Source organism: Cydia splendana, chromosome 5 (assembly GCF_910591565.1).
Source record: "Cydia splendana chromosome 5, ilCydSple1.2, whole genome shotgun sequence".
Taxonomy (NCBI): domain Eukaryota; kingdom Metazoa; phylum Arthropoda; class Insecta; order Lepidoptera; family Tortricidae; genus Cydia; species Cydia splendana.
Window position 1 is genome coordinate 18,391,504 of NC_085964.1, and position 14,244 is coordinate 18,405,747.

At 44.2% G+C, this 14,244-nt stretch overlaps 1 protein-coding gene across 1 annotated transcript; it reads right to left on the minus strand.

The window, feature by feature from the left end:
- Nucleotides 1-108: 108 nt before the first annotated feature.
- On the minus strand, nucleotides 109-13,702 carry LOC134790951 (uncharacterized). Its single transcript, XM_063761974.1, has 7 exons — nucleotides 13,558-13,702; nucleotides 12,939-13,013; nucleotides 3,910-4,299; nucleotides 3,066-3,253; nucleotides 2,236-2,377; nucleotides 1,487-1,626; nucleotides 109-792 (listed from the first exon to the last, which is right to left on the minus strand). The coding sequence occupies exons 1-7, from the start codon at nucleotides 13,619-13,621 to the stop codon at nucleotides 484-486; spliced, it is 1,308 nt and encodes a 435-aa protein (XP_063618044.1). The 5' UTR covers nucleotides 13,622-13,702; the 3' UTR covers nucleotides 109-483.
- Between the last annotated feature and the right edge of the window lie 542 nt (nucleotides 13,703-14,244).

Consider the following 14,244-nt stretch of genomic DNA (forward strand, 5'->3'; position numbering starts at 1 on the left):
ATATTCCTTCATCGATTTATTAGCTGAAACGAATCGATGTCTATATATAGATAGTCAAGCAAATCTTGTCAGTAGAAAAAGTCGCGAAATTCAAATTTTCTATGAGACGATATCCCTTCGCGCCTACATTTTTCAAATTTGGCGCCTTTTTCTACTAACAAGATCTGCTTGACCAACTTTACCTATGTGTACACTTACGTTTTAATTTACATGAATTTATTGTCGACCAGAAGTAAGTTTATATGCAAATTACTTTAACAACTGCAATTAAAAAGTGTAATTTTTTTTCTTTTAGAAATTCCTGTGATTATTTTTATTAATTAAAAGGTTGCCGACCCCCGGTTTAGGTCATTTGTTTTATTGTTATTTAGTGCCGTAACTTCTTCGCTCTTTTACTCTATCGTTTTTACCTTACAATTGACGGTCGTTAAAAAAACGTACAATCCGCCTGTTGGATTATAGGCGCATGAACATCCAGAAATGTCAGTTGCGAATTACTCTCATATCGGAAAAATATTCAAGGGAACTCAGTATGGCATATAAAGGCTCCATCACCGATTGTCGATGACCTCTGTTTTTTTTCGGTTTTCTCATTTTTATTTTGGATGATTGTGACTTAAGTTTCGTATTAGGAAAACCAGGGAGTGGTCGATTCAACTTTTTGCATATTTCTATCTTCATGTCCGTACGCGGTAAGTTACGTAGAATATTATTGTAAAGCAATCTTATTTTCTGTATGTCTATACTGCTGTAGGTGTCTTTTTCATCATGTCTCATATATAGAACCTTTCGCTGAAATAGAGAAATAAATGATCCTGATAAATCTTAAGGAGGTACGTGACAATATTTTATATTTAGGTATATACACGAGTTCCTAACCATTGAGGTACGCCTCTCCAGACTAAACGAACCTGTTATTAGGGTTCCGTATTTTTTTTCTTAATTTTAAGTTTATATTCTACTAGAAATTTATGCAACAAAATCGGTAAAAAGCTATATTGTTAGGTAAAGCATATTTTTTCAGAATTTTTATTGGTACAAATTTCAAGCCCTTCAAAACCTTGTGCCTTCTCGTTTCTCAAATAAGTCACTTTAACGCAATGGGGGTGAGCACCTAGAAGTCAGTTGCCGTCCGGCCTTCCCAGATAGTGTGAGTTCCCAGTGGTGAGTTGGAATCCAAGTGACATGGTGACCAATATACTTCTACTGTATACCAATTATATCCTCAGGAAACCTGACACCCACCTATCCAAAGTGGCCCTGACCTGGAAGATCTTAATGGAAACACGGTCGCCCTAAATCTGCTTGGCGCCGTTCTGTGGAGCAAGAGATGGGTGTATTGGGGATGGGGTGGGACGAGGCTACCTAAGCTGTCCAGGACCGGAGTTAGTGGAAGAAAAAGATAGGGGGAAGGAGAGGGGGTAACAGAATGGAAGAGAGAAGAGTATCTTCAGTCACGAGGACACTACAACTCCTTTAAAATTACCTTGGTAAATGCAGTTAAAGTTGGATAGCCATCGGCAGTGTATTTGTGTGAAGGGTAGTGGCCAACACTGTAGTAGTCGTAATCTAGCTCATGAAACAGCCAGTCCTTCTCGTCAAGTCGTTTGAAATAACCTCTTTTTTCTAAAAACAAAATGTTAAGGTATATCTCAATGTCGGGTAACTCCGAATATCATTTTATGCTATTTATAAGAGGCTATTATAGAGACATTATTCAACTTTCTGTTGTCATTGTTATGTTTAAATTAACATGTATTTCTGTACTTAAAGTAAAATTTTAAAGTATGTACTTAGGGCTGATTTAGACGGCGCGTGTTCTCGCATACGATTTTAGTTACATTGCGCACTGTAATGTTGGTTACGTGCAATTCAACCGAACGATCAAAACCCGCAATGTAATGAAACTCTGATGCGAGTTCTCGCATCGTTTAAATAAGCCCTTAGTTTTGGCATACGTGTAGAAGAACGCCGATTCTGATGTAACAATTTGTTAAGGTATTGATCTTGTTTTGATACGAACGTGACAATCGTTCCAACTGATTATTCCCCGTTTGCGTATATGAGATGCACACAGATGCATTGCGAGCCGTCTCAAAGTTGTATAATATGTAAGTATATTCGCCATCAGATACATACATCGTAGCGGCCGTGATGCTCTAAAATTTCTGAACACGCTATAACGCCTTGACAATAGAGTCGTGTTCAGATATTTGTGAGGACGGTTGTTCTTACCAGGTAGTATAGACTCCAAGGAGATGTTGATGAACTGGTCCCGGTTGGGTGCATTGTGTTGTGGAGGTACGCCTGCCAACGCCAGGACTATGGCTGCCATCGGCCCGTTGTTTTGCAGGCAATCGTAGCCTATAATTACTTTCTGACAAATTTATATTAGGTTATGTGTCATTTTGTATGATGCTGGTGCAGCGTTGCGGCTGCGTGGAATGGGAAAATTAATAAATAAATAAATTGCATTGCTGTCGCTACTAGAACGTTTAATCCATCACATTTCTGCCAAAGTTGCCGCAGTCGCAAATGTTGCAATCCGAATAGAACCTTTAGGTTATTACACGAATCTTATACCTAAGGTAAGTATTCTAACTAGATGTTCGTAGACTATTCCATTAGGGCTCAATGATGTGACTCTAATTCTCTTGAAATTAAGTTAATAACCCCGGAGAAAGAGATAGCCTTGTTGTGAAAAGTATGTTGCTAACATTAGTATTGATATGGGCGTTTTTCCGGTCGCACTTTAAAGCGCCATATGACCTTCCAACCCTTGTAAACTAGTCCTTATTGCAGTCCGGTTACCTCACGATGTTTCCTTCACCGAAAAGCGATTGGTAAATATAAAATCATATTTGTAGGTACATAAGTTACAAGGATCTCATTTGGACCCGCGAAAGTGACGCGTTTTACGAAGCCAGTTTTTTAGAAGCCAAGAGATATTTGTGAGAGTCAGGTATCCTGAATGGTTTATATTGAATGTAAGTACCTATGTGCGATAAAAAACACGATTGTATGGTAAGGATTGTATGGTAGATATGGTTCGGAATAAAGCTAACCTGCACTCCAGAATTCGTGAAAGATTTTGTGGAATAATCTTTGCAGTCCAGTTGTCCTCTACGATTGATGAAGAAGACCCATCTTTCGTTTTCATCATCAGGCGGACTGGCGAGTTCGACAAAATTGAGACCAGTGAGAGTTTTCGCGTTTTCCAGGTAGCCACGGATTTTTTCACGCAGAACTTTGTCTGGAAATATCTGATTTTTACATAAGAGCAGCTCCAGCTACCATAAAACGATTTCCTAAATCTAAAAAAAATATGAAAAAAAAATTGTTATTGATAGGTACTCTGTAGTACTATGTTAAAATTGATTTTTATTTTCTTTATTCAATTAGGGTCTTAGGTTAGGATTTTACAAGTGAGTATAAAAGTAAAATATAAAAACACTTACAAAACATAACAAAAATATATAAACACATTATAAGTTTTTTATTTTATTATTATCATTTATTATCTTTGACATTGTATGATTTGCTATTTGAATATTTTGACATGACTAATATTTTGTGATATATTTATAAGTATATACCATTGTATATAACTACTGTTTAGTTGTAATTTAATTATTTGTTTTGTATCCTGACGATCGCTATATGATAAGTAATTGCTTCTGTATTATTTTACATTAAATATGAAAATTGTATTGAGATATCAATAAACTAAACTAAACTAAACTAAACTACAAAATGAAAGAGACACGAAAAAAATTAATAATAATAAAACATTTCAACGGCCATACAGTGTGGTCATATTTAGAAATATCGTAATAGCCATCGATGTATCTATGTATTTTTATCAATAGAGTTTTCCATTTTAACAATGATTATGATAAGTCAACTTACCATATGAAAACTCATCGATGAAAAATGGTATTTTGGCTTCGGGCCATATTTGAAATTTGATAATATCAGACGAGCTTAATTTCAATCCGGGCAATGCAGCCAGTTTTTTTGCATCATATTTAGAATGATCATGAAAAATATTTTTAGTTATAATACTTGGTGATGGTGTATTGTCGTCATTATCTTTATTACTGTAGTTATCTTTTAGTAGTATAGTATCTTTTTCAATATCTTCTGTTTCATCTGGTTGTTCGTTTAATACAGTATGTAGTTTTTCTTCCGCGTCAATTTTTTCTATATCATAATCAACAATGGGCCCATCGTTTTTCTTATGACGCGTGTTCACTCCCATTAGTAATTGGGGTCTTGCAGCTTCGTTTATTGGAGAATCTATAAAGATAGGATTGAATAATATATTTGTGGTTTATTGGAGAACCAATAACTATAGGATTGAATAATATATTTGTGGTAGAATGCGTCTAACAAAACTTTACATTAGTCAAATTTGGGAAATATAAAATTAAAATTTCTTTATTAAAGATGACATAATGGTTCATCATTTGTAAGTTGGTTATAACGATCGGAAATTTAGGTACAAAGAAGTTTCTATGGAGAGTTAGATTTTGTCTCAAATTAACGTACCGTAAAATCAGGTAACTAATAGTCCTTAAGTACAACCAAGTAGGTACAACAACTTTGGTCCAGTTTGAAACGTTGATTCTTGACGAGCCTTTATGATTTGTACTTTTGTACTCGTTACATTTATTTTGGAGCTTAGATACACAAATACTTTCTGTATTCTCTTTATTTATTTTTCGTCTTACGTTAGGTTTGTTATAATATGAATATAAAAGTAAAATATAAAAACACTTACAAAACAATAAAAAATACATATAAACACATTATAAAAAACCTAACCAAGGGTGCCGCCGGCAGCGGGGCTTGGCCCAAGCTGCCGGTGGTCAGGGCCGCAGAGTGAGGAACCGACGTACTATACGCGCCGTGTCCAATATTACCGCCTTCTGCATCTGACCCTTGATCCAACCACCCAGCGAGAGTCTCTCTAGGTGATGGTCGAGACTCTTCGCTATGAGACCGTTCGCTGACACAACTATCGGAACAATGATCGTCGAGTCAACATCCCACATGGCGGTAATCTCGTGAGCTAAGTCTAGGTACTTGCTGGACTTGTCCTTCTCGGCCTTCACGAGATTCTCATCATGGGGGATGGTGACGTCGGCGAGCACGGCCCGGCGCTGCGATCGGTCTATCAGCACGATGTCAGGCTTATTGGCGACAATAGTCCTGTCGGTGATGATAGATCGATCCCAATAGAGCGTGGCACGACCATTCTCGAGAACAGGCGCAGGTAAGTACTTGTAGTACGGTACTTCGCGGTCCACAAGGCCGTATAGAAGAGCAAGTTGCTGGTGAATAATCCTGGCTACGAGATTATGTCTGTGCAAGTACTCACCGTTAGCAAGATGAGAACAACCGGAAATGATATGCCTGAGTGACTCTCCGGGACGGCGGCATGCCCGACAAATGTCGACCGTACCGTCCTTCAGGATATATTTCCGATAGTTGTTCGTCATCATCACTTCGTCCGCAATTGCACAGGCAAAACCCTCGGTTTCTCCGAAGAGGTCCCCGAATCGTAACCAATTCACCGACGCGAGCAGGTCCACATCGGGTCCCGTGAGGGCCTTGTAGAACCGCCCGTGTAGCGCCTTACTCTCCCATGCCGCCTTGCGATCCGCAGTACTTAGTACCACAGGTTTGCGCCAGTTCTCGTTTGCCAAGGAGAGCGGCGTGAGGTTCCTGTCTACTGCCACCACATCACGATGCATCCCACACTCGTTGTTAAGGAAATAATTCCTGAGATTGTACACCTCGCGGTTGTGGAGATCCTTGGCGTTTAGGAAGCCTCGGCCTCCACACTTCCGTGGGATGTACAATCTCATAACTGACGAGCGTGGGTGTAGCATGCGATGTGTGGTGAGCAGTGACCGGACCCTCCGATCCAGGGCGTCCAGCTCGGTCTGAGTCCACCTTAGTATGCCAAAGGAGTATGTGAGAAGAGGCATTACCCAGGCGTTGAAGGCGCGCACTTTGTTGCCTCCTGACAAAAGACTGTTAAGGACTTTTGTGAGCCGACTGAAAAAGCGCTCCTTCACCGACCGTCTAATACCCTCGTCCTCAATACCCAACGACTGTGACATACCAAGGTATTTATAGGTCTCTGATTCAGAGATAGACCTGAAAGACATTGTCTCAGAAAGTTGTAAATTTGTTGAATTTACAACCTTCCCCTGCTGTACATGCATAACCGCACATTTATCGACACCAAACTCCATGTTGATGGCACTACTGAAGACTTCGGTGGTTTTCAGTAGCTCCAACAAGCCTTGGGTATTTGGTGCAAATAATTTGAGGTCATCCATGTACAGAAGGTGAGAAATAACTTCACCCTCTCTCCGAAGCCGGCAACCTAGTCCCAAATCCTTCAGCAAGGTGCTGAGGGGATTCAGAGCTAGGCAGAACCATAGCGGACTCAGACTGTCGCCCTGAAATATTCCTCGCTCAATCCTTATAAAATCCTGTGGGCCAGGTCGGTCATCCCCGCCTCCTGGTTGACGAAGGACTGTGGTCCACTGCCCCATACACGCGCTTAGGAAGGCTCTCAAAGCTGCATCAACTTTGTACAGCTCTAAGACCCTCCCCAGCCATGAATGAGGCACCGAATCATAGGCCTTCTTGTAGTCAATCCAAGCGGCTGAGAGGGCCCCCTTGGTCCGCCGGATTTGTTGGCAGATGGTCATGTCTATGAGGAGGAGCTCTTTAGTACCACGGGACCCAACCCTACATCCATTTTGAGCAGAGGCCAAAATATTGTTTGCGACAATGTGCGCGTTGATTTTTGCTCTCAAAATGGATGTAAGGAGCTTGTAGAGTGTAGGCAAGCATGTGATGGGTCTGTAGTTCTTCGCTTCCGTGGTACTACCGGACTTATAGAGCAGGAAGGTGACACCAGTTGTTAAGGAAGGTGGGAGAGAACCAAGTTCGAGGGCTTGTTGAAATTGTGCTGCTAAGTAGGAGTGCGAGCATCGGAACCATTTTAGCCAGAAGTTGTGCAATCCATCCGGCCCAGGACTTTTCCAGTTCTGGGCCGTGCGGATGGCACAACTTACGTCATCGGGGCTGATGGTGACTGCCCCCATAGGTTCAATGGACTCGCACTCACGCTCGACAACACTCATCCAACTCCCCTCGGTGTGTCCGACAGGCACCGACCAGATGCTACGCCAGAAGTCATTCATGACAGTAGCATCCGGTGGCCGCGAGTCGGATGCACGAAGGTTGGTTTCCTCCCACCTTCGGTACATCTTCCTTTGGTCACTCTGGAAAAGACGATTCTGCTGGAATCGGTCCACACGCTCTCTGTAGCGGCGAATACGGTTTGCCCATGCATAGACTTTCTGCTTTAGAAAGTCGATGCGCTCCGTAACGTTGGCCATGTAGTCGCGGGGCCTGATATCCGTCCCCACGAATGCCTGGTTTACAAAGCGCATTACTCGGGGGCGATTGTTGCCCCCCCTGAAGCAGATCAGCTTTGCGATAAGAGTCCTAAAAGAGCTGATACGTCGCTCGATCCGTATTTGCCATGCGGGGGCACCTCCGGCGGTCCTAGGTGCACGTTCAGAGTCCGGAAACTTGACTCGTGCAACACGGCACGCCGCGATGGCTCCGCAATACATGATCGCGTGCGTATCATCTAAATCTTTACTAGTCCGCAAATATGGTTCTAGTAAAGCGTTTAGGGCTCCCATTAGCGCTAGATTGTGTTTATTCATAGGCAAACGTGGTAATCGTGGCCTAGTATCGGGTGTGGAGCGGTACCGCGTAATCGCCTCGTCCAGAGTCCTCCTCAGTTGCTCATTGGCTGTACTACCCACACTCTGCGCGAACTCCTCCTCGTCGGCACTGAGATCTACCCGCGGCGCCCCCGGTGCCTGGTCGGGTGCCGGCACCGGATCCGGCGACGTGGCGGGCGGATCCCGCGCCGAGGTAGAAGCTGCGCGAGCAGAGAGAGCCTCCAGGCGAAGCCGATCAAGTGTCGAGTCATCCAACCGCTTTTGCCGCTGGATGACTCGCACCTGATCCGATAGTCGTTGCGCAGTCACGTCGATGGTCGGTTCGAGGGCCTGAAACAGTGGAAGCATTCGGACACGGTACGCGCATAAGTTGGTTCCCCCCTCTGTAGCTCCATAGTAGGCGCGCATGACGTTCTCATTATTGGTTTGAGACCATCGCATGCGACGCACTACACCACCGGCAGCGGGAGCCGTGGGCGGGGCAGGATGTCCCGCAGGCCCCAAGCGTGCCGACAGCGGTGGCCGCCCGCGCCGCGCAGGTGGTCGTGACGGCGGTGGCGGCGGCCCGCACTCATCGCTCGACTCGCTGGTGTCGGGCGCGGTGGCGAATTCATCGCCCGACGACGATTGCGAGGAGACGGATGATGCGGACGGGGGTGGTGGGCGTGCGTTTCGTGGAGACGCTAGTTGAGCTCGTGTTTTGCTTCTCGTTTGCATTTTCGTTCACTTAGGGAGTTTTGTCGTACATGTTGAACATTATTTTCCATGGTCGATTATGATAACCCGTACATATATACGTAATAGTATGTAGTAGTCTTGGATTATATTTTTCGTAAAATTAATGTAGAAAGCAACATGTAAATACAAAATCTAGAAAATAATTTAAGAGATTTTACAAAAACACGACTGACGTTGACAGCGTCATTTTACTTTTTTTTTTTTTTTTTTTTTTTATTATCTCTTTATTCAATTAGGGTCTTAGGTTAGGGTTTTACAATGTGAGTATAAAAGTAAAATATAAAAACACTTACAAAACGGTAAAAAATACATATAAACACATTATAAAAAACCTAACCTAGGGTGCCGCCAGCAGCGGGGCAAGGCCCAAGCTACCGGTGGTCAGGGCTGCAGAGAGAGGAACCGGCGGACTATCCGCGCCGTGTCCAAGATCACCGCCTTCTGCATCTGACCCTTGATCCAACCACCTAGCGAGAGTCTCTCAAGATGTTGGTCGAGACTCTTCGCTATTAGACCGTTCACTGAAACGACTATCGGGACAATGATCGTCGAATCAACATCCCACATGGCGGTTATCTCGTGAGCCAAGTCTAGGTACTTACTGGACTTGTCCTTCTCGGCCTTCACGAGATTCTCATCATGGGGGATGGTGATGTCAACGAGCACGGCCCGACGTTGCGATCGATCTATTATCACAATGTCAGGCTTATTGGCTACAATAGTCCTGTCTGTGATGATAGATCGATCCCAATAGAGCGTGGCACGACCATTCTCGAGAACAGGCGCAGGTAAGTACTTGTAGTACGGTACTTCGCGGTCCACAAGGCCATATAGAAGAGCAAGTTGCTGGTGAATAATTCTGGCTACGAGATTATGTCTGTGCAAGTACTCGCCGTTAGCAAGATGAGAACAACCGGAAATTATATGCCTGAGTGACTCTCCGGGACGGCGGCATGCCCGACAAATGTCGACCGTACCGTCCTTCAGGATATATTTCCGATAGTTGTTCGTCATCATCACTTCGTCCGCAATTGCACAGGCAAAACCCTCGGTTTCTCCGAAGAGGTCCCCGAATCGTAACCAGTTCACCGACGCGAGCAGGTCCACATCGGGTCCCGTGAGGGCCTTGTAGAACCGCCCGTGTAGCACCTTACTCTCCCATGCCGCCTTGCGATCCGCAGTACTTAGTACCACAGGTTTGCGCCAGTTCTCGTTTGCCAAGGAGAGCGGCGTGAGGTTCCTGTCTACTGCCACCACATCACGATGCATCCCACACTCGTTGTTAAGGAAATAATTCCTGAGATTGTACATCTCGCGGTTGTGGAGATCCTTGGCGTTTAGGAAGCCTCGGCCTCCACACTTCCGTGGGATGTACAATCTCATAACTGACGAGCGTGGGTGTAGCATGCGATGTGTGGTGAGCAGTGACCGGACCCTCCGATCCAGGGCGTCCAGCTCGGTCTGAGTCCACCTTAGTATGCCAAAGGAGTATGTGAGTAGGGGCATTACCCAGGCGTTGAAGGCGCGCACTTTGTTGCCTCCTGACAAAAGACTGTTAAGGACTTTTGTGAGCCGACTGAAAAAGCGCTCCTTCACCGACCGTCTAATACCCTCGTCCTCAATACCCAACGACTGTGACATGCCAAGGTATTTATAGGTTTCTGATTCAGAGATAGATCTGAAAGACATTGTCTCAGAGAGTTGTAAATTTGTTGAATTTACAACCCTCCCTCGCTGTACATGCATAACCGCACATTTATCGACACCAAACTCCATGTTGATGGCACTACTGAAACCTTCGGTGGTTTTCAGTAGCTCCGACAAGTCTTGGCTATTTGGTGCAAATAATTTGAGGTCATCCATGTACAGAAGGTGAGAAATGATTTCACCCTCTCTCCGAAGCCGACAACCTAGTCCCAAATCCTTCAGCAGGGTACTGAGGGGATTGAGAGCTAGGCAGAACCATAGGGGACTCAGACTGTCACCCTGAAATATTCCTCGCTCAATCCTTATAAAATCCTGCGGGTCAGGGGGGTCATCCCCGCCTCCTGGTTGACGAAGGACTGTGGTCCACTGCCTCATACACGCGCTTAGGAAGGCTCTCAAAGCTGCATCAACTTTATACAACTCTAAGACCCTCCCCAACCATGAATGAGGCACCGAATCATAGGCCTTCTTGTAGTCAATCCAAGCGGCTGAGAGGGCCCCCTTGTTCCGCCGGATTTGTTGGCAGATGGTCATGTCTATGAGGAGGAGCTCTTTAGTACCACGGGACCCAACCCTACATCCATTTTGAGCGGAAGCCAGAATATTGTTTGCGACAATGTGCGCGTTGATTTTTGCTCTCAAAATGGATGTAAGGAGCTTGTAGAGTGTAGGCAAGCATGTGATGGGTCTGTAGTTTTTCGCTTCCGTGGTACTACCGGACTTATAGAGCAGGTAGGTGACACCAGTTGTTAAGGAAGGTGGGAGAGAACCAAGCTCGAGGGCTTGTTGGAATTGTGCTGCCAAGCGCGAGTGCGAGCATCGGAACCACTTTAGCCAGAAGTTGTGCAATCCATCCGGTCCAGGACTTTTCCAATTCTGGGCCGTGCGGATGGCACAACTGATGTCATCCGGGCTGATGGTGACTGCCCCCATAGGTTCGATGAACTCGCACTCACGCTCGACAACACTCATCCAACCCCCCTCGGTATGTCCAACAGGCATCGACCAGATGCTACGCCAGAAGTCAGTCATGGCAGTAGCATCCGGCGGCTGCGTGTCGGGCGTACGAAGGTTGGTTTCCTCCCACTTTCGGTACACCTTCCTTTGGTCACTTTGAAAAAGGCGATTCTGCTGGAATCGATCCACACGCTCTCTGTAACGGCGAATACGGTTTGCCCATGCATAGACTTTCTGCTTTAGAAAGTCGATGCGCTCTGTGACATTGGCCATGTAGTCGCGGGGCCTGATATCCGTCCCCGCGAACGCCTGATTCACAAAGCGCATTACTCGGGGGCGATTGTTGCCCCCCCTGAAGCAGATTAGCTTTGCGATGAGAGTCCTAAACGAGCTGATACGTCGCTCGATCCGCGCTTGCCATGCAGGGACACCTCCGACGGTCCTAGGTGCACGTTCAGCGTCCGGGAACTTGACGCGAGCAACACGGCACGCCGCGATGGCTCCGCAGTACAAGATCGAGTGCGTATCATCTAAATCTTTACTAGTCCGTAAATGTGGCTCTAGTAAAGCGTTTAGGGCTCCCATTAGCGCTAGATTGCGTCTATTCATAGGCAGACGTGGTAATCGTGGCCTAGAGTTAGTTGTGGCGCGATATTGCGTAATCACCTCTTCCAAAGTCCTCCTCAGTTGCTCATTAGCAGTTGTACTCACATTCTGACTCACGAAGTCCCCCTCGTCGGTACAGAAATCAACCCGTGGCGCCCCCGGTGCCAGGTCGGGTGCGGGCACCGGATCCGGCGACGTGGCGGGCAGATCCCGCACCGAGATGGAGTCCGCGCGAGCAGAGAGAGCCTCCTGGCGAAGCCGATCAAGTGTCGCGTCATCCAAGCGCTTTAGCCGCTGAATAACGCGCACCTGATCCGATAATCGCTGCTCCGACACGGTGATGGTGGGTTCAAGAGTCTGAAACAGAGGCAGTATTCTCGAACGGTAGGCGGACAGCTGTGTTCCCCCCTCTGTAGCCCCATAATAGGCGCGCATGACATTCTCGTTCATGTCTCGAGTCCATCTCATGCGTCGCACTATACCACCGGTAGCGGGAGCCGTGGGCGGGGCAGGATGTCCCGCAGGCCCCAAGCGTGCCGGCAGCGGTGGCCGTCCTCGTCGCACAGGTGGTCGTGGCGGCGGCGGCGGCGGCCCGCTCTCGTCACTGGACCCGTCTGTGTCAGGCGCCGTTGCGAACTCGTCGCCTGACGACAATGTGGACGAGGAAGTGGACGAGGCGGGCGGGGGTGGTGGGCGTGCGCTTGTCGTTACCGCTTTAGCTCGGCTCCTTGTAATCATTTCTAATTTCGTTCGTGGTTTTGCCGGTGGTGTATGACAAATGTCAACATGGTATTAATGCGACTGCAACCCATGGTCGCGGTATTTATAGTCAATTATATCAATTGTCCGCATGATTCACTACTAACTGGGTTCACACATGAGTATATTATCAGTCTTTTAGGGCAAAAACCACATGTAAAAATATATTATATGAAAAGAAATGTAAAAGGACGTCTGTCAGTGTCAGCGGTTTTTTTTTTTTTTTTTTTTTTTTTTTTTTTTTTTTTTTTTTTATTACAATACTCAACATAATTTGAAAAATACTGATACATTATATTATTTTACTGGAACTTGGATTTGGACCATAGTTGTAAGTTGTGGGCTAAAGTTATCTGATTTTATGGCATATAAAAGCGATCCCTTTACCTTCATTGAATGTGTTTGTGTCTTCGTTTGATGAATATATATGGTCATCATAATATTTGGAAAACGTAGTTATTTCTACAATCATTAAAAAAATATTATTATATTATACATATTATAATAGTATAATGCTGCTTGCTTATGATTATTTTCCAGAATGTATGCGAAAACTGCTATAAAGGGGTGGTTAAAATATAAACGTATAAATTTATCTACCTCTGTTGTCTTCTAAGGAGCCCGGACTTATATCTAGCGAAGACAGACCTAATAAACCGAACGTAAAAAATATTTTTCATTCGTGTTTTTTTTACTTTTCATTGTCAGCTTATTCGAAAGATATTGAGCTATATATTACCGTTACGTCAAAATAACATTTTAGGTACAGTATGTAAACATTATACAGATATTGCATAATTATTTTCCATCGTATTTTCACGAAAACGTACGAACGTCTCTTGATATTTCAGTCAGTCTCGGTACAAAAAGTACTCAGGTTGACTGAAGTAATTATGCACTACATCTGTACCTTATATTATAAAGTTCGAGGCGACATTGGGATCAGGTAGTTCCAAAAACCATTGTAATCCAAACAATTCAAAGAGAAACAACTTAGGTTACTTACCATTCATAAAGAGTAGTAGTAGTAAACATAATTGAAAATAATTGCACACGACGTGTGGTAGCATACTCTTGTCGTAAGTGTCGTAACATAAGGATTAAAGTGCCAAACGTGTTAACTGCCAAGTCACCTATAACTATAAAATGTCTACTTCTTTATTGTTGTAGATGTGATAAAAAGTTTATGGCTTTATGGTAAGCAGTCTTGTATTGTAACATAATATAATAAGATTGCTAATATAATTAATATCTACTTAAACACCTACCTTGACACGTGGAAATGTCCAGGAAATTGTTGAAATTCCGGTAGAAGGCACAGAACAACTGCTATAACATCCCTATCGTAAATCGGTAGCCTCACAAATAAATATCACAACTATCACAAGATTACGATATTATAAATGAGCAATCAAATAGCTATTGGACGTCATTTAGGGAAAAGGATCCAATACTCAAAAATATGTCAATAAAATTTGAACTTTCTGTCAAAAGAAAAATTTGTTCATTTTTAAATAACTACAAGATGGTTTCTTTTCCCTTAACTACTTCCGTGTTTATTTACTTAAGACATTTAATTAAAAAAGGTAATTTTACAGAAATGTTATAGGTAATTATTCAATGTTCATTTGCGAATAGAAATGAAGCTTAGAACAACTAAATATTTTCTATTACGTTAATATCAAGAGAGGAA

Coding starts and splice junctions, on each gene's coding strand:
- LOC134790951 (XM_063761974.1), bottom strand. CDS start 13,621: ATGCTACCACACGTCGTGTGCAATTATTTTCAATTATGTTTACTACTA. Junction 4,300..12,938: donor CACAAACACATTCAATGAAG/GTAAAGGGATCG, acceptor CTATCTTTATAG/ATTCTCCAATAAACGAAGCT. Junction 1,627..2,235: donor CTTGGAGTCTATACTACCTG/GTAAGAACAACC, acceptor TTTTGTTTTTAG/AAAAAAGAGGTTATTTCAAA.